Source organism: Pempheris klunzingeri, chromosome 12 (assembly GCF_042242105.1).
Source record: "Pempheris klunzingeri isolate RE-2024b chromosome 12, fPemKlu1.hap1, whole genome shotgun sequence".
NCBI lineage: Eukaryota > Metazoa > Chordata > Actinopteri > Acropomatiformes > Pempheridae > Pempheris > Pempheris klunzingeri.
This window is the reverse complement of record NC_092023.1, coordinates 7,782,225-7,809,668: the sequence shown is the minus strand read 5'-3', so window position 1 is coordinate 7,809,668 and position 27,444 is coordinate 7,782,225. Positions and strand designations below refer to the sequence as shown.

At 39.4% G+C, this 27,444-nt stretch overlaps 2 protein-coding genes across 2 annotated transcripts; one reads left to right on the top strand and one right to left on the bottom strand.

Annotated features, from left to right (window-relative positions):
- The first annotated feature begins 1,842 nt into the window (after window positions 1-1,842).
- Window positions 1,843-5,591, top strand: LOC139211298 (indoleamine 2,3-dioxygenase 2-like). Its single transcript, XM_070841589.1, has 10 exons — window positions 1,843-1,940; window positions 2,808-2,903; window positions 3,021-3,140; window positions 3,674-3,792; window positions 3,955-3,969; window positions 4,097-4,196; window positions 4,370-4,487; window positions 4,603-4,654; window positions 4,894-5,042; window positions 5,215-5,591. Exons 1-10 carry the CDS (start codon window positions 1,851-1,853, stop codon window positions 5,589-5,591), a joined length of 1,236 nt encoding a protein of 411 aa, XP_070697690.1. The 5' UTR covers window positions 1,843-1,850.
- A 2,931-nt stretch (window positions 5,592-8,522) lies between these two features.
- Window positions 8,523-23,554, bottom strand: insyn2ab (inhibitory synaptic factor 2Ab). The gene is made up of 3 exons (XM_070841462.1): window positions 22,389-23,554; window positions 18,004-18,075; window positions 8,523-8,706 (listed from the first exon to the last, which is right to left on the bottom strand). Exons 1-3 carry the CDS (start codon window positions 23,552-23,554, stop codon window positions 8,523-8,525), a joined length of 1,422 nt encoding a protein of 473 aa, XP_070697563.1.
- Window positions 23,555-27,444: the final 3,890 nt, after the last annotated feature.

The window sequence follows — 27,444 nt, the reverse complement described above, 5'->3', positions numbered from 1 at the left end:
TTACAGTACTGATGGATATTTCCAACATATCAGAACAAGTGTATTAAGAGCACTATACCAAGTGTGCTATTTAAATTGTTTTCCAATCTACGTATATTTATCTACATTAGCGAGGACGGAGATCTTAAAATAATAGATTCATATCAATATAAACCAGTAAATGGAAGATGTGGACACGTGTTTTGAACTTTTATTGCTTTCAGACGTCCATGCAGCGTTTCTACGGCTTGGTAACGTCTAGGTGGTCCACTGTGGACGTTGGGGAGAATATATTGCAGTGTTTTTTCAGATGAGGCTTGTTTTTGGACTAAATCTGTTTGGACCTCTGTAAAATAATGACACATAGAGATTGGAGTATTTAAGTATTTAGTTGATACAGTGCAAATACAGTGTTTGTCTCTGCTGTCAAAATGTTGAAAGGTAGTATTTGTTCCTCTTATTGTTGAAAAAACATCAAAGATAATTTCATACTAAAACATGTTACTCTGTCAGGTTGTGCAGAGAAAGATAGCTGACTCTGGAGTTACACAGGAACTTGCTGGAAACCTGCAATATCAAACGCAACGAACTGTTCTTCAAAATGTATTTTTGTAGTTCAAGGAGTGCAGGAGACAAATAAATAACCAATAAAGGATGCAGACATGAGTTGAAGCTTTCCAGCACTTTTGGTGCTTAGACCCCTTATAAATAAATAAAAACAATCCCTTGATTTTCCTCACCTCATATGATCTTGCCTGTAGGACACAACGGTTGTGCTGTCCCACTTAAATAGCTGACACCATCCATTTACACTCCTATTTTTGTTTACACTCCTACAGATTTTGGTGTTTTGCTGTAGGTAAGATGTGACATTGTCTGAGACACCTTACTCAAACTGAAGCCCTCTGTCACGTCACAAGTCGAGCATCAGAGCAACACAGAAAAACCTGAATACATTAAGATCTGATTTCTGGGAGCGGTTAATGCAGTTAATGAGCTGAAAGGACAGGTTTGACTCTCTGAGGTATGTGGGTTAAGTTTAGTCTCAATGTGGTCCTTTAACAATAGCTCTCTAAGAACCCCAATGACAATTAATATCTCAATATTAGGACAATATCTAACTTTGTTTTTAAACCAATAAGTCATCACTGTGCATTACGTTTGCAACAGACAGCAGCTGTGTGTGTTATTAAGTCTTTTGGTATTTGTTGAAACAGCTGACTCATATAATCATCAATCATTACAAAGGTTGAGTCATATGAACATGATACTTCCTTGGTTCTTTTAGCAGAATATGTGAATGTTAACTGCCAAAAATAGGAGGATATGTTTTTCTCACTGTTGTGAGGGGAAAATAATTGTGATCACTCTCTCACCTTGTCCTTGCATTACTATCCGCCACCCTTTCACCTTGTCCTTCTTCAATTGTCTACCACCCTTTCATCTTGTTCTTGTACAACTATATATATTGTATTATCTTCTCTGTCTGCTATGCAACTATACAAATCTGCTGTTAAGACGTCACCCTGTTACCCTGAGATTCCTCCTCTTGACACACATTAAAGGATAGGACTCTGTATTACTCTCAGCAGACTGCTTTGACCTTCATTGCAAAGAATAAAACTTATAAAGACATCCTGTTTTCTAAAGTATTATTCCACTGTACAAAACAGGGAATTTTCGCTTTGGTCTATAAACTCCGGACATTACTGTGCAAGACATCTGATTGGCTTTTTGCTGTTAGAAAAAAAAGGGATGTGCCAAAGGTAGTGACAGCAGGCTCAGAGCAAGTTTAACAATTAATATCTGTGTGTCAGAAGCACAGAGCAACTCTCTTCTCAAAGCCTGCAGTAGAGTACAGGGTCGAGCATATGGAGACTAACAGCAGAGAAACACTGCAGGCAGACTTTGATGCGTTTGATATTTCTGAAGAGCTTGGATTTCTCCTTGAAGAGCCACTGGTGAGTTTTATTGTCATCTTTTTCATTTCTCATACAACACACATTTTCTTTCTGTACTGTATTTTTCTTTTTTCAAGACAGATCTGAAGCAAGGCTACAAGAAGTCACGTCAATAATAATAACGCTGTAGAGACAGTGACATTTTTGGTCACCATTTAGGACTATTTTCTGTTCATCTATTGCCTTTGTTTATGTATTTTGTCGGCAGTATGCACATGCCCTGACTGAAACAGATAGTTAATCTTGTTTTTGAGTGGGTTATTGATCCAGTCAAGTTTGTATTGAGCCTTTCACATGACTGGGCCTGCTCACTGTCTAGCACTGTACATCAAACAGTTCATTAAACTTAGAATGCCAAATTTGGATACTCTTATTTTACAAACTATTTTATGTCTCAGGAGACATTTGGTAGAAATAGAATAGTACATATGACTCAAATGTGTTTATTAAATGGAAAAATCATCAATAACCTACGAGAATTATAGATTTGAAAATGTCGCTATACATAGAAGTATTGATTATAACATTTTTAGCTGAAAAATTAATCTTTCAATCAAGAGCATTGCGTGTGGACAATGAAATTTGCCATTGACCACGGCTTACTCGTCTGTTTATGCAGTGATTTCCCCTGTTTTCTGGGTTTCCCCTACTTTCTGTTAGGTTCTTTTTTCAGTTTTCTACTTCCTCATCTTTTAAATTGCTGTCTCTCTCTGATAGATAGCTCCAGTCATTCCCTGACATGCAGGTCAAGCACCGTGGCAAACATGAGCTGATGATGTTACTGATTACAGTCTACACGAACCCCCCCATCACACAAAAACAATCAAAAATCAATGAGCAAGTCATTTTACTCTTATTATGGTCTAGACTAACCTTCCAGACAATTATCGGGTGTGGTTGGACCTGGCAAATAATCTCACACATCTGATAGAGTCACATAAACTACGGGATCTGGTTCACCAGGTGAGAATGAGCAAAGCTTTCCTAATGCAAATACTAAGTGCATCAGAGTTCACAACCCATGCGTGTGAACGTGGACATGAAAATGGAAATGTAACAGAAAACCTGATCACAATCCAGATGCCGGTATTGAGTCCCCATCTCTTGAGTAACCATCGGGAGCTCAGGCTGGCTCACCTTGTGCTGGGATTCATCAGCATGGGATATGTATGGCAGGAGGGACAACATGCACCTGCTCAGGTAAAAACACAACAGTGAAATGGAAAAAGGGATGGTAAATAAAAAGATGCATTCTAGTGGTTAACTGGCAATGTGACATACAGTATAACACAAGACTAAGGCTGAAACTATGTACTATACTTACATACATACATACATACATACTATACATACTGATTGGGCCAAAATGTAGTATATTGTATGGAGTATGCACATTTCACTCTGCAGGGGGACATGAATATTTGAACTAAACTTTTGAACCTCATAGTTGTTCTAGAAGAAAAGAATTGAATACATTTGGGAACAAGGATCGTCTATACTAAATTTAGAACCAATCTATTTAGTAGATGCTAAGATATCAGATGGTGTAAATGAAAACTTTGACCAACTAGTGGTGCTAGAGGGAAAATTAGGGGAATCTTTAAAGTAGTAGGATTCATCATCTGGGCCAGTGCTATCTCTATAGACGTAACAATTAGTGTGGCTAAAACCTCTGAAATCCCAGTGAGGCAGTTCTGCTGCATTTAAACTTTACTACTATGGTTGTTTGACAGATTCTCCCAAAAGCCCTGGCTTGGCCCTATTGGCTGGTATCTCGCAGGCTTGGCCTTCCACCCATCCTGACATATGCAGATTCAGTTCTAGCCAACTGGAAATTAAGGGACCCTACGGGGTGAGTAATGTTGCTTTGTTGCCATATTTGATGTCCTGAGTTCATGGCTATGGTCCTTATAGTAACACTCCAATTAAACTGTCTAAACTTTGCACTTGCACTGATGAATGATCAGTTATTTCTTTGTCCACTGAAAACACTTTTCTTTCATTTTCATTTTAGGGATATGGAAATTGGGTAAGTAGAAGGAAAAGAAAAGTCCTCCATTCTGTTTTCAATTTCTCAATTACACTTCCGCATGATTTCCGTAGCCTGATACTCATGTGATGCTCATTTGTTGTTAAAACACCATTTGCAAAAACAGGAACATGGACTTGATATTTTCCTTTCCTGGTGGTGAGAGTTGCAGGGGGTTTTTCATAGTGTCATTGCTGGTCGAGCTGGCTGCTAGTTCAGGCATAACGGTTAGTACTGGCTGCTGTCACTCTTCCTCTTTTTCACGTTAACTCTTTGTGAACCTCTGATGCTGCCTGTCCATCTGTCTCTTTCATGTTTTGTGTCCCACCCACACACTGTGTGTTTCTTTGTCCCTTGTCACTTATTGATGGATTTATTCTAAACTTTGAACTTTAACCAGGGGGCTCTGGAGGTGATGCATGCTATGAAAATCTCGGACCTCATCGGCATACAGAAAGGTCTCTTCAAAGTAACTCAGTCTTTGAAGAAAATGAAGGAGACTTTCAAACTCATGCACAGTAAGTTTGAATTAAACTTAGCCCACTCTGAATGTAATCAATTTACATGCTGTGCCTTTTATGAAGAGAGGGAAAGTCAAGGTAATTAGAATAACTGAATTTGTGCTCTTTCCAGATCATGTGGATCCAACCACATTTCATGGAACTTTGAGAATTTTTGTCTCGGGGTGAGTTTTAGGTTTGTTGCAATTTTCTGCATACCAAAGTTTTCAATATTTATCTCATCTAGCGCTGATCTATCTCACTACAGGGCTTCAAAATCCTCTCTATTGTACTTTTGTTTACTGTTGCACTGCACATTTAACTGGATAACTTATAATGGCGCCATGTTCTTCTAATGGCATGAGGAATATGCATCTATTAAAAGGTGATTTATAGTACTTGTGTATGACTTGAACTGTTTTAGGTGGCGAGACAACCCCATGCTTCCAAGGGGGCTGTTGTATGAAGGTGTGAGCAATGAGCCAATGCTGTTATCAGGGGGAAGTGCAGCCCAGAGTTCAGCCATTCAGTGCTTTGATGCTTTGCTGAGCATCCAGCATGAGGATGAGACAGGTAAAGATGCATTTCCTTCAACCTCTGACCTCCTCAGATGGTTCTCATGAATGAATCGCACTGTTTGTGCAGTCAGTTGATTGCTCTGACAGAAAATGTTTCCAGGACAGGTTGTTATTTTCTTTCTTTCAAAGTCTCCGTTCTGTTCTCTTCATTGATTCACCCTATCTAGGAGCCTTCCTGACACGCATGAGGGATTACATGCCTCCTGCCCACCGTCAGCTTATAGAAACTCTGTCTGTCTGTCCATCTCTGCGAGACTTCATCCTGTCTCACTCCAGCTCTGATCTCTGCCAGGCCTATAACTCCAGTGTGTCAGCACTAGTGGATTTACGGAGCTACCACCTCAATACTGTGACCAAATACGTCATTGTGCCTGGCAATCACGGCCGCGCCACGGGCTGCCCCCTCAGAGGTGTGGGCGCTGCGCTGAACTCCACAGGGACCGGTGGATCCAGCCTGATGGTCTTCCTCAAGAGTGTTCGTAACACCACGCAAAAAGTACTGATTTTAGAGAGGCCATCTGCGTCAAGAGAAACTAATATATAATTTATAGAGTATATTATCATATCACACTATCCAACATATTTTATGCACTATGCTCTTGATGTTGTATTACAATATTATGGGAAAAAAAGTATCAACAAATGTTGGCACCATTATTCTTTGTACCAGTAAAATAATGTATAATTTGTAAAAATTTGAAAAAAATAGAAGGAAGGAAGGATGCTGTAGGAATCAAATGACGAGGGGCATTAGTGAAATAAAAGAAAAAGAGAATGAGCTAAGGAGAATGAAGGAGACAGACACAGTAGGTCTTGACTTGAAGGTTGTGTCTGTTCTTGCTATTGAGGACTAATGACATTAGAAAAGAAGAAGAAAGAGCTCAGCTGCACTGCTGCTGAGCCCTGGTCATGGTCCAACACTGCCTCACTAAAGCACAAAGGATGTAAAATGTGGACTATTTGACACCGGGTGAATGCAGCTCTGGCTGTAACTACGCCCAGTTCTGGTGTAGTTGTCTGCTGTCACATAGAGTTGCGAAGTGGGAGAAGCTACTGGCTGCTTTCCCCCGCTCTGTAGTCCCTTTTCATTTATTGTATCTTAACGATATCCTCAATGTTAATAATACAGCAGTCATATAGGTTTATGTTACCATTATTTTGTACATATTTTGTCCATCATTTTGCATTCATCATAATACCTATCAGCCTTAGCTGAAACTATGGAAGACAAGGCTTTGTAGTTGCAGCTGTTAACAAAATGTGGCACAATAGTTGCTAAATTCAACCAAAATTGACTCAAACATTCAAAGTGAACTGAATATAATGACAGAGTGGAATTTTGAGCTCTGTGATTAGATGCATCTCATTGAAATGCTCCTTGGGAGCTGTAGTTAACTTTTCCCCAGAACTTTTCATATACACAAGGTTGTACCTTCAACTTTTTCTTTTTTTTTTTAATCAAAGAAACAAATATTTTATATATTTGTTTTTTTATTTGTTCAACCAGGAAACTTTTATGCCCATCGAAGCCATAGACATGCTCCATGCTCCAACAGTGAGTCACAGTTGTGTGTCTATATAAAATAAGTGGGATTTTAACTCAGAACCAGGAGCACCCAAAATAGCTCCTCCTCCCACTTCGCAACTCTATTGCCTCCAGCATTCAGTAGACATAGCAGCACACTGAATCACCTTCAGTTGAAAATGTTTTAATTGTGATGTAGAAACAGTAGAAAAATGCATAATATTGCACATAATCACTAAATTGCACTTTCTCAAGGTACAGATCTTTGCATGGACATTGGTGACCTGAATAATGTAATCTACTGCAAAGTCTAACGATGGGAGGCCAGTATGTGTCTTCCTGACATTTCTTGGACATTTGATAGTACCATAATCTACGTAAGAGGTGCTGTTATGAAATAACTTTAAGAATTCAGTAAATACCTGCGTTGTAACAGCGTGCAAGTTCAGTATCATTGCTACATGATCAGTGTTTTATTTTTTGTGTATTTAACCAAAGCTGGTGGCTACAAGTCTTCTCTGCTATATGATTGCTACCATATTCCTTTAGCACTGTATATAGCCCTTCTTCTCTTCAAGTTCAGTGCACAGTTGTTTGTGTGGGTTGGTAGACAGATGTTTGGTGTTCTCCAACTGTCTTCTGTGAAAAAAAACTGTTTCATTTTACATGATGGATCTTGCAGTTGAATGGCAAGAAAAATCAGTATTACAAAACAATACTTCAAGTGATGAAACAAGTTACTTAAAAATAGATTAAGTTTCAGATTTCACATCAGAGCTTTGCTGTGACATAATGAGTGACCAAGAGGCAAGGCAAACTCTTAATAGACTCCAAGAGAAATGTTAAAATAGCCTTTACTTTTTGTTAGAAATTCAAAACAAAAACAAAAAAACCCACTGTTTAAGTTAGCATAGAAAATATTTTGCCTTAGAAGTAGTCAAAACATCATAAAGCATACGTTGCTAGAAAATCTGATCTAACCCAGAAGACATTTTCATCAATTGAACCTGCTTCAAGAGGAGGGGCCCAGACATGTACGTTTAACAATTCCATTTCACAGTATTTTGCTAAAACGGTGCAGATATTCTAAAATTTAGATGTGAGCTGAACATTACGTGTCAGCGTAGCCAACAGAAAAGGACAGGATGACTGAGGCAAAGTTGGCTGGCTAGTTGGTTGGTGGCACAGTGAGCTAAAAAGACAGAGAGAGAGAGAGAGATATAGGGACAGAGTTACAAAGAGAGGAAGGAGACAGGGGTTATTAACAAAGGCAGGCACACAGATAAACGGAGCAGGATGTTAACAGATACGGAGAAAGAGAAGATAATAGACGGGGGTTATAGGAACAGCGCTGACATACTGCCATGTACTGTACTCTGTTTCAGTCTTTTAGGCATGTTCCTCTCAATAGTCAAATGTTTGTGCTTTGCCAGAGCTGGGGATGATGTCCATTCAAAGATTATCGCCTCACTCATAAAAGGCCCTCCACATGGCGCCTCCTCTTGTTGCCAAGCAATATGCTCTAAGGGGAAAAAGACCAAAAGTGCATTGGAGGATGCAATAAAAAGATATATATATATATAAATATAAAGTGAGAGGTGCATTTACCAAGTCTATAAATAACATCCATCTCTAGACAGCTTGAAAAATGCATGTACAAAAATCTATCCCAAAGCTCACCTAATTTTTGCAGGTGTGTGTCAGTCCTCTTCAGCAAACATGCCAGAAAAAGGTTTGACAGAATTCAAAATGTTTTTTTTTTTTTGTCTGCTGTCCCACAGCTGACTTAATGTGCAGTCTCAGCTCAGATCCCCAAATGAACTGGTTTCTGTCGTTATCCATTCTCATGTGTTGATTGCTCCCTCTGAACACTCCTTCATCCATTTTGTGAATAACGGGGGTATTAATGTGCCCAGTGAAAAGGCTGTTTCCAAAGCCCTCATGTTTTATTCAAAGGAACCAGAGTTTCCAACGAGCATGCTTTTTGGACTCTGTCTTGGACTTGCGTTTCGGGGTGGATGTGAACACTTCATTGGAGTAAGGCAGAGCAGGGCATTGTTGGCTGTCAAGGGGGCAAAGTCTCTTCATCAGGGGCTGTAGCTTGTCCTCCTGCTGCTTGAAGTCCAGCTCGACACTATAAGACAAGCATAACAGGTACAATTTTAGAATATTGAGATTATTCAGTTGTATTTACAACACAATATTTGACTGTAGATTTTGGATTTCTTCACTGACAGTAAGATCAAGTGCATTAATCCAAAGGTTTTTCTTAATCTGAGGTTTGTGGTATGTCTCTGGGTGGCTATAACATTTGTGACTCAGTTTTTCACTTATTTTTCATGTTAGTTATCCACTGATGTCCAGATGGAGGCTGGGAGGGAGGCAAACAGTTCAAATGCAGTGACAGACACCCTGGCAGCACATATCTCTTGCGGCACATATCCACATTTCAGCGTCTCCTCCGAGTAATAGAGTTCCTTTGCATCATTTCTGTATTTTTTATGCATGCAGTCAAAGGGCTTTTCCTGCATAGATTATATTCGTATCAAAAAAAGAGCCAAAATGTGGGTTGCTCCTGACATCAGCCTTCCACATCCGCCGGTATAATCCCAGGCTGGTCATCGTCTGATTTTGTTCCGGCACCGTAGTTGAACTCTCTCTCTGATTAAATCTCTCAGGCCTGGGAGAAATGTGGGGCTTAATCCCATCCACATGAATCCACATGAGAGGCCAAGCAGACGCTGATTAACTGCCTGTATTTGAGCAAGGGATAAATGCATTATTATACACCATCTCCCTTCACGTTATTGCTATTGATTTGTAGTGCTCTGTTAATGTATTTATTCCTGGGGTAAGCAATAAAATTTGAAAGCATCATAGTGGAAATAAAAGAGAATGAATCATCTGCTATGCGCCTGCCAAAGTGACACTCATTTGAACCGCACAGTGAATACTACGACTTACAAATCTCATTTCTGTCATTCAAAGGTCTCGAGGATTAAAGGGAGAAAGGAAAACTAAAGCTGCCTAAAGAGATGACATCTGACATATCAAGGTCAAATATGCAGTCCTGTCCTTGTCTGCAGGCACACAAATAGACGTTCAGGTACAAAGCCTGGCCTGATAGGGTAGCAGCTTTGATGGGCAGTGTAATTAGTTAGCTGAGGGATATGCTATACTCAAAGTGACATAATGAATGGAAACTGTCCTCACCCTTAAGATAAGTGTCAGTTAAGAACAGAGCTCTATTAAAGCCTTCAGGCAAGAAACCGGATGGAGGGCTGGATAATAGTTTGGCAGACTGGGACTTTCAATGAATCAATATGTTAGATTAAATGAAAAGCAAATCAAAAAATGTGCCGGAGCCTGTTTCTGTGGCTGTTTGAAACTCAACATCACGATTGATTTTTAAGCATGTTTTGCAGCATCAGAATGAAACCTCTTGTTGCACTGTGCTTTGCTTTTTCCTTTTTTTTTATGAGCATTTTCCTTATTTCCACTTCAGATAAAAGCTAACACTTACAGGAGGTCCTCTGAAAGCTGAATCCCTGACAATAAGAAGCACAGTTTTAAGGATAGTCTGAAGCCTTCATCTTAGAAGAACTGCTGTTCGTCGCTGTACGTGACGCACGTCTTTCACAACATCTCACATTCATTTTATCTCTATTTGTATCTTTTGTTTTATCTTAAAAAAACGTTGTGTGTTTTACAAGTGCTGTTGAAATAATGTTGACTTGACAGAAAGCAGAGCCGAATCATATCAGCACAGTGCAACACAGAATAGCCTCAGCGATTATTAAGCAATTAATCACTTGGCAGATCGCTGCAATTACTGTATGCTGTGGACAAGTGCCTCTGTGGGAAGCCAGAGGCAACACTGTACGATGTGGGTGGCACTGGGGAGCAGGTGCTTCAGCAAACAAAAGCCCTATATCTAAGATCATCTCTGCACACAATTAAATTGAAGCGGCTGGAGACAGGCTTTTCTAGGGCATTCAGCAAAGCAGATTAATCATCTCTTTAGCTATGCAGTGTGAGTAGCTGTTGCTGTGATCAGTGGCGAGCCATTTGTTTGTCTGTGGTCGTGGTGTGCTGAACACCATTCAATGATGGTTGCTCCTGGGAGGGATTTTGTTGCTTTGAGATGTCTTTTTACCATGACGTACTCTATTCATTCCACAGCGCATACGTGCTCTAACTACTATTCTCAGTTCCTGCTGCTACTAGCACCTTTCAGCGTGAAGTCATTTCTCCACCCGTGATTTCCCCTTTGGCCATTCACAGATCAAACTCTCCACTTGACAAGATGAGAGGTCCAGGCCCAGTATAGGGTAACATCTTCAGAACAACAAGATGGATCATAGTAGATCAAATCACCAGAGAGTTACAGTTATTTCCTCCACTGACAGGCAACAGTTGAAGCAGAAACTCCCTACAGGTTATGTAAATCAGATGCAAAAATTCTTCCTGTCATTTATATCAGACATAAAAGCTATTGCCATCGTCTATTACATGGCTCTCTGCTTTACAGACACACAGAGAAAAAAAAAAAACTATCTCATTAATGAGAACAAAACAGAATAGTCAATCTTGACAATTGTTCACCAAAACAACCACAGCTCCGCCATCTCAGCGTGGGACACAAGTGCTAATTAGCTCCTTGTGTCTCATCATATTGCATTGCAGTTGCCATTCGAAGAACTTAACTGTTTTTCAAAGCCATTGTTAGTTCCAAACTGGAAACACTACATTGTATACTTTGATTCCAATCCTGGTTCTTATTCAACACAGCATGATAGGATTAAAATCCTGTAATGCTTTGATTTGAGCACGCTTTTTGAAGCAGGCCTCCTGCTGTACTCTAGGTTGACTCAGTGGTAGGCCACATATGATTAACGACACATGAAATAAGCGTAAGAAAAATGAAGAACAGAAGGTGGATACAGTTTCAACATACGGTGTCCATCTTTAATTTGAATGTGTCACTTCCTTAAAAGGTTGGCTCACCCAAATAATAACAAGGATAACATTATCCATTATACTTTCCATCCATTCTCTATAGCGCTTATTCTTAAGGCTTGCAGGGCGCTGAAGCCAATCCCAGCCAAAATTGGACAAGAGGTGGAGTACACCCTGGACTGGTCTCCAGTCAATCACAGGGCCGACGCATAGTGACAGACAACCTCTGACGCTCATGTTTACATGTGGGGCAGTTTAGAGTCACAATTTAAGCTACCCTGCATGTCTTTCTACTGTGGGAGGAAGCCGGAGTACCCGGAGAAAACCCACACAAGCACAAGGACAACATGCAGCCAGCTGGCAGGCTCAAATCTGGAACCCTCTTGCTGTGAGGCAACAGTATTAACCACCATACTGCTGTGCTGCCCCAAGGACAATAATGATAATATGTATATTATATATATATATTCATATCATCAGGATAATAATAATGATTAAAAAAAACTAAACTAGCAAGCTAGGAGCATGCTAGCTCTAATCATTCACTTTGTGTCTCAGAGCTTTGTATTTTCTGGGGATGATATCCTTTACTGGCATTTTGTTCTCATTTCATTCAATGAAATAGTTATTGAATGAGACAAAGAAAGAAATGTTTTCCAAGTTTGAGTACTTGCTAACTTTTTGTTAGCTATGATGCAACATTGCTAAAATTAATCTACATTCTCCTTTTTGGACATGGACTCTCAAAATACATGCAGTGTTTGAATGAGCTATTTCAGACAACGCTGGTCCTGGAAGTGAAACTCTCCCAGTTGGAGAAGTTCGACTGCTCGGGTGGACTCTCCCGAATATAATTATCTGCACAAAAGAATAATAACTCTGAAACTGTCTCGTTCTCTGATAAAAAGTAAAAGATTTAATTCTGTAGACGTAATCGGGTCGTTATGACACCAAAGCTGCATTTCGGTATGAATTTAAAATTCTGATATGTGTGGGAGTGGAAGATATAAAGCTAAAGATGAAGTCAGTTCACTTTTTAATTTCAGGTCAATTGTGGATGAATTCAGCAATTGAAATAATTAAAACTGGTGGCTACAACATAAACCTACAGGATAGTTACATCATCCAGAAGAGTTCTGTGTTTCTAATGGGAATACGGAATGAGGGAAAACACTTCTGAAAACAGCGACACCTCCTACTTTGCAACACTATTGACCTCAGTTTTATTAAGGTGATGGCAGAAATCTCAGAGATTGCTCTCCATAATATGGGGAGATAAACCCAAAACTGTCTGCACTGATAGATCCCCCTAGAGGTAGGTGAGAAATTATGTTCTTTTGTAATATGAGTGAAGCATCCCCTGATGTGCTGGACAATATCATTACAGTTATTCCCCTAATTTATTGCCCATACATTCAGCCTCTGTGTCCCTATCTCCCTCTTTCTTTACTTGCCATATATATGCTCCATTTGTTGCAGTGAAGTATGTGATGCTGCAGTATACCGAGGTGGGTGGAGACTGTCAAGGGAGAACTGAAGTCTGGATAAGACCAATAGATTGACTACCTGAGCTCAGCAGCTGCTGGAGTCATGAATTTATCGGACTTACTGGAGATGCTGGACTGCTCTGAAATTAAGGGCTACATCCCAGGGACTACTAATCTTGGTTACAGTTGCAACATGCAGTTGCTGTCTAATTTTGGGGGGTAATTGGTGTTTTGGTCCCAATTTGCTTTTCAAAGCTTGTTTTAATTCACCTCACTGTACTCTGGCCTCCTAATCACGGTGCCACACAGTGTGGTTTGTCCTGCAAGGTGATTACTGCTGCCCTAACAGCAGGTTAACTCACTGGATAAATAGATGCTGGTGATGGGGGCATACAGCAATTTGAGTGGTGAGGTAATTTTACTTGATAGTAAAAAGTACAAACAGCAGAAATAAACAACAAAGAAATGCTAAAAACTTTTAAAAACATCATTCAGTCTTGGAAAGTATATGCAGCTGGGTTTGGCTGAAGAATATTAAACAGAGCTATTTGCAGAATTTAAGATATTTATGACAATTGCTTTGGCAGAGATAGATAGGACTGTGATAGATTACTATTCTGCTTGCCAAATACAGCTCTGCTCTGTTCAATGACAGTTAAAAACCAGTTGGGTGGATTGAAATAAATGACTATTTAATGATACAGAGCCCAGATGAAATGATAATCTTCCATTTTATTAGTACTCTGCAGAGTGCATCTTCATTGTGATTTTATTAGCATACCACATGCTTTGGTTTAGAGACAATAGACTGAAGGCACCTCTCTTGGCAAAAGAAATTGTTCAGTTTGTTAATTAAGTCAAGTTGCTTCACGAACATACAGTGTTGGCACACTTTGTTTTATCAAGATAAGATCAGTGAGGCGAAAAAAGAGAAACTCAGCTATACGCTTTCGGACTTTTTCTTGCTCCTCCATGCAGTGGCTTCTTGCTTCAGTATTACAAATTGTATTGCTGTTACATTTCTAATCTTAGACAAAACCCAAATGTGCTCCGTTGCCCCATTTATCTGCAGTAAGACAATATTAAACAATAGGTCCACCCAAAATCACACGACACAGATAATGCCCCTCTCAGGCTCGACCATTTATTTGCATTGCTATAAATATTCTTACATACAAACCTTGCCTAACCTCTATATTGAAAGCCACACTTAGAGTAATAGCTTAACCCAAGAAAACAAATCAATGGAAAGGCCTGTTTGATCAATACAGACACGAATTGACACACACCGACACAGTGCAGTATTCTAGCTGGAACAAAAGAGCACCTACTGTACAATACTGTTCATAAAATAGAGACTTAGACAAATGAACACAGGAAAAAGGTTAAAAAAAAAAAAAAAAATGTCTTTGTTATATGTAATTTCTTTGCGCATCTTGATTAAGTCTCATCTTGTTTGTTTTGTTACATGAATTATGATCCTTGCATGAGTCATGTAAATTATGATCATATAGAAATTATAATCATGTACTGTAAGACTTTATTTTCTGATACTGATACAATACTGCTGGAATTTGCCAGCTAACTAGTGAGTGTTGATATTTTACTTTAGTTCCTAATGCATGTTCAAAATTTTAATTGCTATCAAAAATCCCTCCGAGATCCTAAGCAAGAGATGCAGTGTCAAGATAATGTGAGGCAAAAATGAAAAGACGTTCTTGTATTGTTTTGTGTGTACAAACCAAAATCAATTTTTTTGTCCTTACTTAAAGGAAGACACATGTTACATCACTCATTCTGTCTAAAGAGATATAGAGCAGTGTGTCATCTGTGTAGCAATGAAAGCTGATGCTATGTTTGTGGCTAAGGGCACAAATGGCAGCAGACGGCAACAGAAGAGAATGGGGCCCAGCTTCAAACTTTGGGGCACAAGAAATACTCCTAGTGTAACAACGCAGTGTCCTGTAGACCTATTTAGTGAAGAACTTTACCAAAGTGATAAAGTTAAACTCTTCCAAATGCATTTAGATCAAGAAATACCATAACAGATGTTTTTCAGATACCCAAATCTATTTTAATGACATTTACTGCTCTGAGGACAGTTGACTTTAAAGGACAGCTGTCCCATTTCTGTCCTCTCTAGTTTTCTAACTCAGTGAGCTCCCAGGGACTAAGATAGAAAATAAGTAGAAAACAAAGCATCAGGCGCAGGGGATACCACCGGCACTGGAGATGATGACTGTTTTTTGATCTTGACAGCTTGACAAGATTCACCCAAGTTGAAGCAAAGGAATGGGATGAGGAAGACAATTTGTGTTGGAAACTGGGGTCATTCTTCTCTTCTCTCATTATACTTGAAGATCTTTACGACTGGTATGAACAGCTGGATGTAGGAATAATGTAGGTTAAAGTTGAAATGCTTCATCCTAATTAGTTGAATTCCATCTGTTTTAATAACATTTTTTACAAACAGTCTTCACAGATTGGTGGGCAGACAAAATTTGAAGGACCCTTTTAAAGTGATGGCCTTAACATTTTTATTGTACCTGACACCTGTCATACTCATCTCCAATAATTTGTTGTGTTGTGTTGTGTTACTGTGATTTGGAATGTTTGTTTGCCTTGCAAAGTGTTGAGTTAGTTTTTCAGTTTTTGCTGAGGACTGGTGATCTTGTCAATTGTTTTTGAACCATAGTGATGCAGAGACAAGTTCATTCTGTAGAGGCGTAAATCTGTTTTCCGGTTTTATTGACTGCAGTCCACAGCTGCTCTCTGTTTTGCAATGGTGCAGCAGTCTGTTATAATGTTGTGTTCTTTTGTAGAGATATTGCTGGAGGAAAGTCTATTGTTTCTATTTTTGCTTCTACCTAGATCAACATCAGACCAAAGCTCTTGTTTAATGCACCAGGAGTAGAACATGAAGTAGCATTTAGTCTTGCTCCCAAGGCCAGGCAGTGGCTCTTGTCTGGGTCAGTTCTGGCATTCATATCCAGTAGGTCTTGATTACCGTGCTACCCATATCAGGGAATGTACCATCAAACTGTCAAATATGAGGTGCATTTCTGATGTTAAGTTTGTCCATTTTCCATTTCCAGAAGCACATTATGCTGTGAACATGAATTAAATGGGCCTCATGCAAGAACATTTTTGTATACTTATTTTAAATCTCTTGTTTTCCCTTAGGCTTGTTTGTACGAGTGTTCCAAGTTTTAATGTGATGAGTACCACCTAAGTAGGTGCGCATTCATCATTTGATCATTACCATAATTGAGGAGCTTTAAGTCCTGCTGTCAAAAATCAGAAAACAAAAACGTAACACACTTTCCAGTGTCAGTAATGGTATTACGGGACCCAAAAAATGAGAAAATATGACTACAGCTGTCACCAGAATATAATCTGAGCAGAGCTGCGCTGACAGAAATAAAGAATGGTTTGACATGAATTTAGTTGCCAAAAATGCCTTGCTGGAGCAAAGCAGTCTGTGGTTTGGATAGGAGATTATAGATGATGTTATAGTGTTGGATACAACAGAGGATGTTCCCCTAAACAGCAAGTTTGATTAGACCCCGAGGCAGCTTTTGGAGTGTGATACTTCTATTTTATTGCTTGTTTTAGACTCAGAATTAAGATTCAGATTAAGGTATTGTACCTTGTAATCTAAACAAGTTTTCCCATCCTCCCTCCCTGTGGAGAAGGGCAGAGTATCTCTACAAGACTTGTACATAAGAGGAAATTTGTGTTTGTGAAATATGTTTAAATTGGGAATGCACCATTTTAACATGCCTGAACAAATCTGCACAAGTAGAAGTTGTGGAAGTGATTCTTGCATGAGGCCCAGTGATTTCTCATTCTCATCCTGTATCTGATATGAAAAGGAGATCCTGCTTTCAAGTTCCACAATGGTCTCACACTACAATCTAGGTCAGCTTGACACAATGCACTTGCCAAGGGAGAAGAGAGAGGAGGAATCTTGAAAATGTTATATAAAGTGATAACACATGTCCAGGACAAGGTATATTATCTTTTGTTTGCAAAAATAAAACATGCTCATAGGTACATGTCCATATTTTAGAATGCACAAGGTGTTGAAAATACGCTCATGTGAACACAAGTGAGAAGTCCCACTGTACAAATCTTATATTCTGGGCCCCAGAGTATTTTCCAAACAGTTGTCTGTTTCCCGCTTTAGAGAACAAGGTAATAAGGGGGTTTAGCAGCGAAGGCTTTTGGATTAAAGTGACAAATGACACAAGGTTACAGCTTGAGTGGATTTCCCACCTGCTTCTGAGCTCAGAGCATATCAGAACACTTACACCACAAAAAAACCATTTAGTTGACAAAAAAGAAAAAAGAAATAGGTGCAATAGGTGCTGATTAGGTTTTCTGAGGAAGTACAGAGTTATTCCAGTCTGTGTTTCTGAAAAAAAGGCATGTTTAATGTGATAAAACTCTTGGTTCTCATATACTCTATGACAGGGTCAACTGTATTTTCTATTCTATTTAATTCACCTCCCACTGCTGTGTGTGATTACTTATTCATTCCACTGAGGCCATACATCCTCCAGAAAGCCTTGCAAAGGATATTGGAGATATTATTTATTTCATCATCCATTGTACAAAAACATGCTATGGTGCAAAACCTCACATACTGTATACAGTCCTGCTGGTAGCTGCACATTTACTTCTTTGAGTTACTCTTTCCATACCTCCATGCTTATTTTATCATTCTTCTCTCTTGGATTCCATTCAGTGTTATGCTTTCATTTTGAATTTATTTGACATTTTTATTAGTTTAAATATTGTTTTGAGCTGTCTTGCCATACTCAGATCATTGTAAATACACCTACTATGTCTGTACATAAAAGCATCACTGCACCTCTTGCAAGTATCCCTTTCACACCAAACCAAACTATAATGATACAATATAAACTGTATTCACTTAATGCAGCATTAATGACACACTGACAGTGAAAAAAAGGGCCCACCTGTAAATGATGCATGCGCTGTTTCGACAAGTGTCACAATTTGCTGTGTCTTGTCCTGTTCGGTAGGAGAGCCTGTGAACAGAGAGATGAACAGATATGTATGATCTCCAATTGCAAGTTTTGGCTACATATTTCAACACCGGTGGGCATCAGCTATCAGGCAGATTTGTTCAGCTTGGTTTCTACCCCATGTTGTTTATTCCTAACAGTTGAACATGCAGCAGGAGCTCTGATCCTGCAGTTCTTACCTAACAGGATTACATTGCTTTACCATGACTAGGTTTTAAAATATGTTCTCTGTCTCTATTCTGTAGGCAATAGGAAATAAGTGGCAACAAAATGCCTCATGAATCATGTGTAATGAAAAATCAATACCTTTACATTCTGCGCTATGTACGTCTTTTTTATTTCTCATCCAACTCAATTTTCTGCAGACACAATGTGCATTAAGTATTCAAAAAAGCAATCCACAAGAAAAATTGTGTCTCCTCTCTTTATGGAATAGGTACGCAGCCCCATGGGCACATTGTCTTTGCTGTATTAGACTTATAATTTTCTATTTTTATAGGTTTCCGCAAAGGACTTAAACCATTTGTTGGGGCATGATGGAGGCTTAAGTGTGCACATGTCAGAGAGTACACATTAAATATGCGATGGCTTTAGTTGGTTATAACAGTCCCCATCTCTCATACTGCCAGTTTTTCCATATTTCCTCCTTTGAGTTTACATAAGCATGCAGGTGTGCATGTTGTTATTCATGCTGTATGTCACTGCGTGCAAAGGCACACTGCAGTGGTATGGAGGATGATGGGAGGGGCTGTGCTGGAGCTGCACATGTAATTGCTCACTGACACGGTAGCCCTTCACCCTGTAGGATGACATGTGGATGGGCTGGACCTCAACTGTTCACCATGACATGAGAGGTGACCTCATTGTTGGGAGACAGGACAGCCTGCGTGCGGATCGAAAATGCTGATGGGGGCTCAAGGTCAGCAAGTTCATCCATCCTGCCCTGTTCTCAAATGAAGTCGCTTTGAACAGCTGTGAGCAAGGACAGTAACTCACTGCGCAGACAAAGTCTATACTAGCACTGTGCTGCTGCCTGGCTTTTCATGTACATCCTTGTAATTTAAAGAGCCTCGCTCTAATAATCAAAGCGTATTAACCTAAATTCATAATCACTGCATGTACTCAGCACCAAAAAGCACTTCTTTTTCTCATTCGGGGTAAAATGTTCACGACTCAATATAGTGGCACTGTATTAAAGCACAGAATGTCCGACAATGATTTCATAGATGCTTCATGGGGGAATAGAAAAACTGCACCGCTGAAAGTCGCTCCCTAAGCTAACTGTTTGTTGGCACAGATTGACTGCTGTGTTGTTTGCCCACGTCAGCTGTCCTGGTATATGTCCTGCCCTCGTCATTCCAGTTTCACCGTCCACACCCCCTGCCTACGTGCCTGCTGCTCTGCCTGCCAGAGCACTGCATAGTACTTTATGTTTTACTGATAACCTGTGAACAAAAGCTACAGTCAGATCAGGCCACACTGTTTCAATGTCTCATTGATTCTATGCTTTATGTAAAAAGTATATATAAAATAAACAGAAGAGATCTGTAAAAATTATTTTGTAAATACTTTTTACTGACTATATGATACCACAACTAGCATAGGTTGTGACCTTCAAATTTTCTATATAAGGATATTTATAAGAGCATTATCAATACAGTATAACCAAGAGTTAACGTGCATCACACTATGTACTGTTGTTATGTAATGAATAAAAGCTGGTTAGAACATGTTCAATCATTGTACTGTGATTTACTGCAGGCGTGCATCACTGCTTAATCAAGCATTATCAAGTGTCACTGACCCACTTTTGCTTACAATTGAGAGACCTTAAAGGAATAATTTGGATTTATTTGAGGTACTTATCCATAGTCAGTGTATTACCTACAGTAGCTAACGGTCAATGCATCCCCTGTTTATAGAAGCAGATGGGATAACCAGCACGGAAGCTACGCAGTGTACTATTGTAGACAGGGGCAGCCGCAAAACGTATTTTAGCCAAAGAATAATAAAAAATCTAAATCAGTTTAAGTGTACCCAATATATAGAATATTTTCACTGCTTTACTTTGCCATCAGACAGCTCTCTCTGATGAGGAACTGAAACCAAACACCAAAGTCACAGCAACTAGCAACTTCTGGGTTGTGCAAGGTAAAATGACAATGATGTCTGGTGGCTTTAAAGAGAGCAATGTAACGGCTACAGTTCCCTATCAGAAAAGGGGCTGTATTACAGCCTTGTTTTTTGGTTCCTGATAATCCTGTCTGCTTATCAACTGTAGGCTATACATGACTATGGGTAAGTACCTAATACAACCCCACTCAAAAAGAGATGTGGAACAGATAGTAGTTGTCAACCAAATACATTGTTTGGAGTTCCTTTTTGCTGGATGTCATTGATAAATATCTAACATTAAGCGTCATCATCAAACCAAAGGAGATGTTTGACATATGACAAGCACATTCGTTATTTTGAGTTCCTGCTGGACTTTTGCAGGAAATATTTGTCACATGTCTAACTGACTCATGGGAATTGTGAGAGACAGCAAGAACAATCAGAGAATGGAGAAGTATCATATCATAAAGGTATTTCCAATGTAAACAATGACGTGGAGGCATTTTATGAATAAAATACCTTCCTACTGTACAAACATCGTGCCTGTACCTTTGCTAGACCAATAGATGTTTGTTACTAATGTTTTTGTTATTGTGTATGTTAAAAGCAGTTGCTTAAAGATCACAAGATATCATGTATCTAATCCTGGTGAGAACAGGGAGGCTTTTAATTGTGTTTTGGTCTGCTTCAAAGTAGCTCTAAAGAAGGCTATCTAACTGTCCAGGCATGCAAAACAGGCAAGAGTATTTGGGAACGTACAATGGAAGGCAGGCTTTGCGTCAAGTGACTGCACCTCTCTAATAACGCTGATGGAACACAGCACAGTGAAGGCACTACAGCAGGCACAGTTTTGTGGAGATGAAAGGCAAAGTGTTATGAAGCTGCACTAATTGGGCCTTTAAAACCAAGTTCCACAGAGCCACACTGGGGTGCCCTGTTCTCTACTGCATATGGATAAGACTTAAATACAATTTGCTGTTTGTGGCTATGGGTTTTAGAGGCAAAGTACATTGATTCTGACAATTGCACTGCTGTAGGAGTTGGGCTGTGGACACGGCTTGGGGACTTTATGAAGCTTGTTAATGCATCTTCTCCTTTACAGGTACATCTCTAATGGAATATGACATATAAGGAGTTATTGGAGGCACATTTGCTCTTTCATTAAAATTACACAGAGAGACAGCATTAACATGAATTATACTGTGTATTTGAAATGCTCCATTAGACTTTGATGGTTGATTTCTACATCACACCACTACTGCTATTTGTAACCATGCTGGCACATGATTTGGTGATCCTCTGATACTCTTGTTCCATCAGCAGGGCAAGATTCTCACTTATTCATTGACATATCTCAGCATCTATTTGATGGTCTCGCACAACGGTTTGTACAGATACTCTCCAGCCTAATGACTTTTCCGATCACCAGATAGTTCTTTTAGCACCATCATGAAGTTGACTTTTTAGGGTTTTATTGAAAATTTCTGCAACTATTCAATGGTTGAGTTAGTAGTTGAATAATTTGTTTGCTGTAAGATTTGGTACAGACCTTCATGATAGAATTATTATGAACTTTGATAGCCTGACCTTTCATCTCGCTCCATCATGAGGTCATTGAGATAAATTTCTGTTTGTCTCATACTTTGAATTTATGTCCAAATAATGACATTCCCATAAGCCTCAGCTGTACAGGGTTTTAGAAAACACAGGTTTCAAACAAACTGCATGACAAAACCAACAACTGGCCATCGTGAACATCCATCACAGTTTACTGAATGACTTCCTGGTTCACATTTGACCAAACATAATTGCTGTATTTGTGCACACAGTTTTCCTGTGAGATGAAGGATTATCGCCAATAGTTTTGACTCCAAATAAGCATTAAAATAATCTGGCTAAACTCTTGGCTTGTGTACAATTGTCTGTTTGTATTTCCTTGCATTGAACTTTGTGCTGATGCTGCTGGCGTTTCTCAGACGTTACTTTGGTGAGCGCAACGTTACCAAGACAACAGAAATGATGGCCAAAGCTACAAACATCAGACTCAAATACACTTGAATTACTCTTTATCATTACTCAATACTCATTATCATCTTTAGCCTTTTATTGACAGCACATTGTGAAATGTGAATGCATGTAAAGTGTAGGCTATAACGTGTTGCATATATAAAAGTCTGCACTCTAAAGCTTATTCTACTCACCCCTCTCTGTGTGCTTCACCTTTCTCAAGCTCCTGAATCACTCCAAGTAGGACCTTGATGGTTTCCTGGCTTGAGCTGATGAGGCTCTCCATGGCCTGCAGCTGTGCTTTGATATCCTTGTCTCCAGATAAGGGCATTATCTGCTGGCTGCTCCCCATGCCTGGGGCTCCTGTGTCTCTTGGAGGAAAGCCCTCATCCCCCCCAACTGTTTGCTGGAGTTTAGAGGAAGCTGACACATGCCTTGTCCGACACTGCCCTTGTGACTGTACAGAACATTTGGCACTGTGAGGAAGTGTCTGTGACTGCTGTTCATTTAGCTGTGTACCCTTTTTCCGTTTACAGCTCACAGACGGGCTTCCTAAAGACTCCACCTGTGTCAAAGAGTTCCAAGCAACAGGGCCCCTGCCCTTTGACTTGTCCTGTGAAAACTCTGAGTCAGCCAGCTGGCGCTTTGAGGAAGTGCCAGTGTCCATGTCCTCTTTGGGTAATCCTTTGTGTTTGGTCCTTGTCCCACAAACCTGGTACTCTGGTTCTCTTTTGGAAGGAGAGCTTTGCGGATGGCACTCCTCCGAGAAATGTGAAGAGTCTGGACACGAGGGTCCGTCCACACAGTTGGCACTGGAAAGCAAATCCTCTGTGTCACTGCTATCATCAGTGTGGTGAAGCAATGCTTTTGTCTGCCCCACAATCTTACCCTTGCACTTAGAGGATTCCCCAATAGGTTGTCCATCCTCTCCTCCTGCCTTTATATCACTCAAAAACCCATTGTTTTGTCCTCTGTAATCTTCCACCAAAGCAGTATGTTTAAATGTATGTCCTTTTTTCCTCTCAAAAGGGAAAGTCTTGTATCGCTTAGTGAGGTCCGGCGAGGTCTGGACACCAGTACTCTTGGTCACGTTTGGAATAGAGCGTCTGGCAGGCATGGTCATGTATTTTCTGTGTGTCACTTTACAGGAAATGGATCTGGAGCGTTTTCCCCGATGCTCATTCTGAGCGTCACAGATATCCTTAAAACGCACTTGTAAGGCCTTGTTTCTCTTCTTCACCTGCTGCTTGCCTGATTCTGGTCCAGACTGTGCTTCAAGGCTGTGAGATGGGCCTGTTTCTGAATCTGATTCATCTGAATTTGAGAGAACAACGCATTTGGTGTCCTCTTTGCTCACCATATTTCCTGAAAAAGAAAGAAATCAGAGTCTGTGTGTTACTTTGTTATCTAGTGGGAAGGAATTTTATCTATGATCACTTCATTAAAATACTGTAGCAGATGACCTGATTCTGTTCTCCTTCTGGGACCATACCTCTACATTGTTGTAACACATTATAAGACTCTATTAAAGGCACCATCTGTGATTAAAAATCTAAAATTGAAATTTAAGATATTAATTTTAAAGCACGTAAAGAAATGTGCCAAAAATACATGAAAAAATGTGCCAAATGTAAAACTTGGAAAGCCATCACACAGCAAAGATAAAAATAATTATATTTCATCCACAAGTTGTGAAACCACATTTATCTGGTCACACTAAGTATTGATTGGGATGTTCCAGAAGTGTTTTCCCTAGTCTGTATCCTCATTTTAAATGTCTCTTTTACTGACAGCCTCACTGTTACCTCACACAGAAACACAGGATTCTGTAACTACCCTCTTGGCTTATTTCATGGCCAGCACTTTTAAACATTATAATTTTTGTTTCTTCTGTCAAATCATGTTTTGTCCGTCAATTTGGCACAAAAGAAAATACTATTCCCATTAACCTCGGCCACTATTCCTATAGAGAGGAAGTCAGTGAGAATAGCAAATGAGAGCAACAAATTCAAAGCTCTTCTTTTCGTCATGCTGTTGTGAACAATCTCACCATAGATACCGACTTCATCCAAAATTGACCCAGAATCCGAAATTGAATTAATTAAGATGCAAAATAATTTTTAGCTTCAATCTGTCATGAAATATAACAGAATTTCAAGCTCTTTAATTGAATGTTTCCTGGGGAAATGCACCTTTGCAGTCTAACCTAAGTCGTCTTTACAGAAGCTTGTAGCTTCCACTTTTTTTATCAAAGAACCAGATATTCACTAAAACGGTTCATTGTTTTGTACTGATGATTCAACCTGGAGAGTTGTACGTCCATCCAAGCTGTAAGAGCGGTCGAAGTATGAGTCATCTAACATTGTCAATGGAAAACACAATGGAACTTCTTTTATATCAGAACAGAGAGGTATCTGAAATAGGTCCTCCCACGTCATAACTCTACACCTTGGCCAATTGTTTTGTACTGCTAGCTTCTCTGCTGCACACTTCATTGCTAACTCCACCATCATTTGCAACTACTAGTTATATACAGTAATTTTTCATAAGAGAGACCGCCCACCAAAAGTCTGATAACTTACGTCATTATTATTTTTTTAAATAATTGTGTGTTTGCTGTGCTCCTCGCTGCTGCCCCATTCACAAACTCTGTTTATTGATTATTTCAGTTGTCAGTTTCAAATACACACCTAAAGGTGTTATCACTGGTGAGATGCCAGATCACTGCTTTACGTCATCAATAATTTGCTAGTTATGCTAACATGTGAGTTAATGCCATTGATCTGCTCAGGAGATGCTTGTGTGCTTGTTGAAATCATTTAATTATAGGACTGCAAAGGCTAATAGCTGGTTATTTGCTCCCCGTAGATGTGTTTGTGACTCATAAGCCGGCCTTATCTTTCTTTTAGCTTTTGTTTAACAAATACATTATGACACATTTATGTTATTGATTTACGTAGTGTTTTGGGCTTAGTTGGTTTTGTGGCTTTTTTTCCTTTGGCTAATTGCATTTCTGGGGGGTTTCTGTTGGAACACTGCAAACTCCAGCAGTAATAGTATAGTTTAACTTTAGTTATTCAAACATTACTGCTGTCTTGCACAAAGCACATTCACTTGGCTTCATGGGAAAGTCTCCTTTGTTGCACATAGGAGTCACATTTACATTTTGTCCGCATAGATCATATTCAGCTGTACATTAGGGACACATTCCAACCCAAACAAATGGATTTATGTGACAGCTTGCCTCACTGTTTTTCATATCATAATTACATCTGAACTGCTGAGCTCCTGTTCTCTGCTCTGCACTGTTACACTCAGCCGCTCTCATTGCCAACTTTAAGCTCGCTGTATATCCACCCTTATGGTCATCTCCTTATTGATGCTACATAACATTTCATAAAATATATTTGTGTGAGCTTCTGCATTTAGATTTCTTGACAGTATTTCCCCCACAGTGGTTGGTAAGGAATGGCCATGGGGCTGTTGGTGCTTTGCTCACTTGTAGAAGTTGTTTACTATATAATGTATTCCCCCTGCGGTGTGAGGTCCCTAGCAAAGGAAATGACCACACAGCAGCTGTGGCTCATACATACTAGACTCTACATAATAGCTGGTATTGGGCTCTTCCACCTGTATCCACCTGTAGGCTCTGAGTCCCAAGGGGGAAATTTATTATCATCACTCTGCAATCTCTGCAGTGCTGAACAAAATGACGAGGTCAGAGCTTAGACGCCAAGTAGAAACTCTGACTCTGCAAACACAGCTGTTCCATATGAGTTGGCTGACTGAACTAACCTTAAACTTTAAATGTTTACAGATTACTGTTTGTTGCAACTTTATATTAATGGCTGCAAACTATTTGAAAAACAAGCAGCTTGCAACTCAAACATAAGCAATTTAATGAGGTTTCGAATGACCTGAAATCACTTGAACATGAAGCAGTTCTCACTTTAGAGTCGCAGTGTTTAAGTCTCCAAAAGGTGTTAAATCTATTTTCCAACAACAGTTTGAGCATATGGTTTATGATACGTGAGTAAGCTTTAAACAGTTTAATGATAGAAATTGAAAGAATGGCCTTTAAGTATTCACAGTTGTTTATGCTCAGCAAATTATTCATAGATCCTCAATACAACTGTAACTTCTGGTGTTCATGAATGTAACACCACGATAAGCTAGAATTGATGTGCTACTATTGCAACTATCATTCCTCATGTGATTAGCAACTCGTTTTTTATGTTTAATTCATCATTACCGAATACTTTAATGTCATTATTAAAGACTCTTTCCTTCATTTTTTTTTTTACAGATTTCCTGTGGCATGACTTCATCTAAGGAGTTAAAAATGACTTCCACAGTACAACAAAGTGATGTTTTATGTTTATAGTCACTCTCCATGCAGAGTTTCAAATTATTCTCCATATGATCAAATGAGAAATATTGCATTTTCTGTCTCATCCGTGATGAAACACATTTCATAGCTAGACCATGAAATATATCAAGCAGTACAAGGAAATGAAATGATGTCTGATATGGTTGAAAGGAAACATCAGTAAGAGCTGGTTAATCATTTTCATATGACAAGACACTAGGCGATAAATAAACTCCGATGAATCATTTATTACCACACAAAAGCAAGCTATTCATGGTGTCGCAGCTTCTCTGAAAGTAATCATGTTTTATCATTCGGAGACATTGTAAATCCATCAATGTGATTGTTCTGGTGGGGAAATTTATACTGGAGACATTTCCTTGGTGTCAGTTTCACTACTATGAAATTTGCAAAAGGAAAGGCCTGGGCACATCAGATTCATGTTCATTTTTTATCTAAATTTTGCATGAAGAGCTTCAGTGACGTACTAAATGTGTAACTCCTTCTCTTTTACTTACAGAGGTAAGTCTATGCTGTTTTTTGTATGAGTGTCCATACATGCATATTGATAGTTGTACGTGCATGTTTGTACATTTGTCACCGTCTCGTGCTTCTATGCCTGCAGGCCTCGTTGTCCCCTTTTCAAAGAGATGCCCTTGCCAGCATCTTACAAACACAGAACAGAGTTGTTCCAACACCAAGGCCAGCATCAGAAAAGCCTCCAGTCCAACCTCAGGTACTGGACTGGTTATCAACGAGAATGCAAGTCGATGCACCAATCCAATATCATGTAATTTATTCTCTATAGAAAAAATCAACCAGTTTCACCCGGATTAAATAGCGGTTTTCTCAGAAATCAGTTCTTCTTTGCTGCTCCAAAA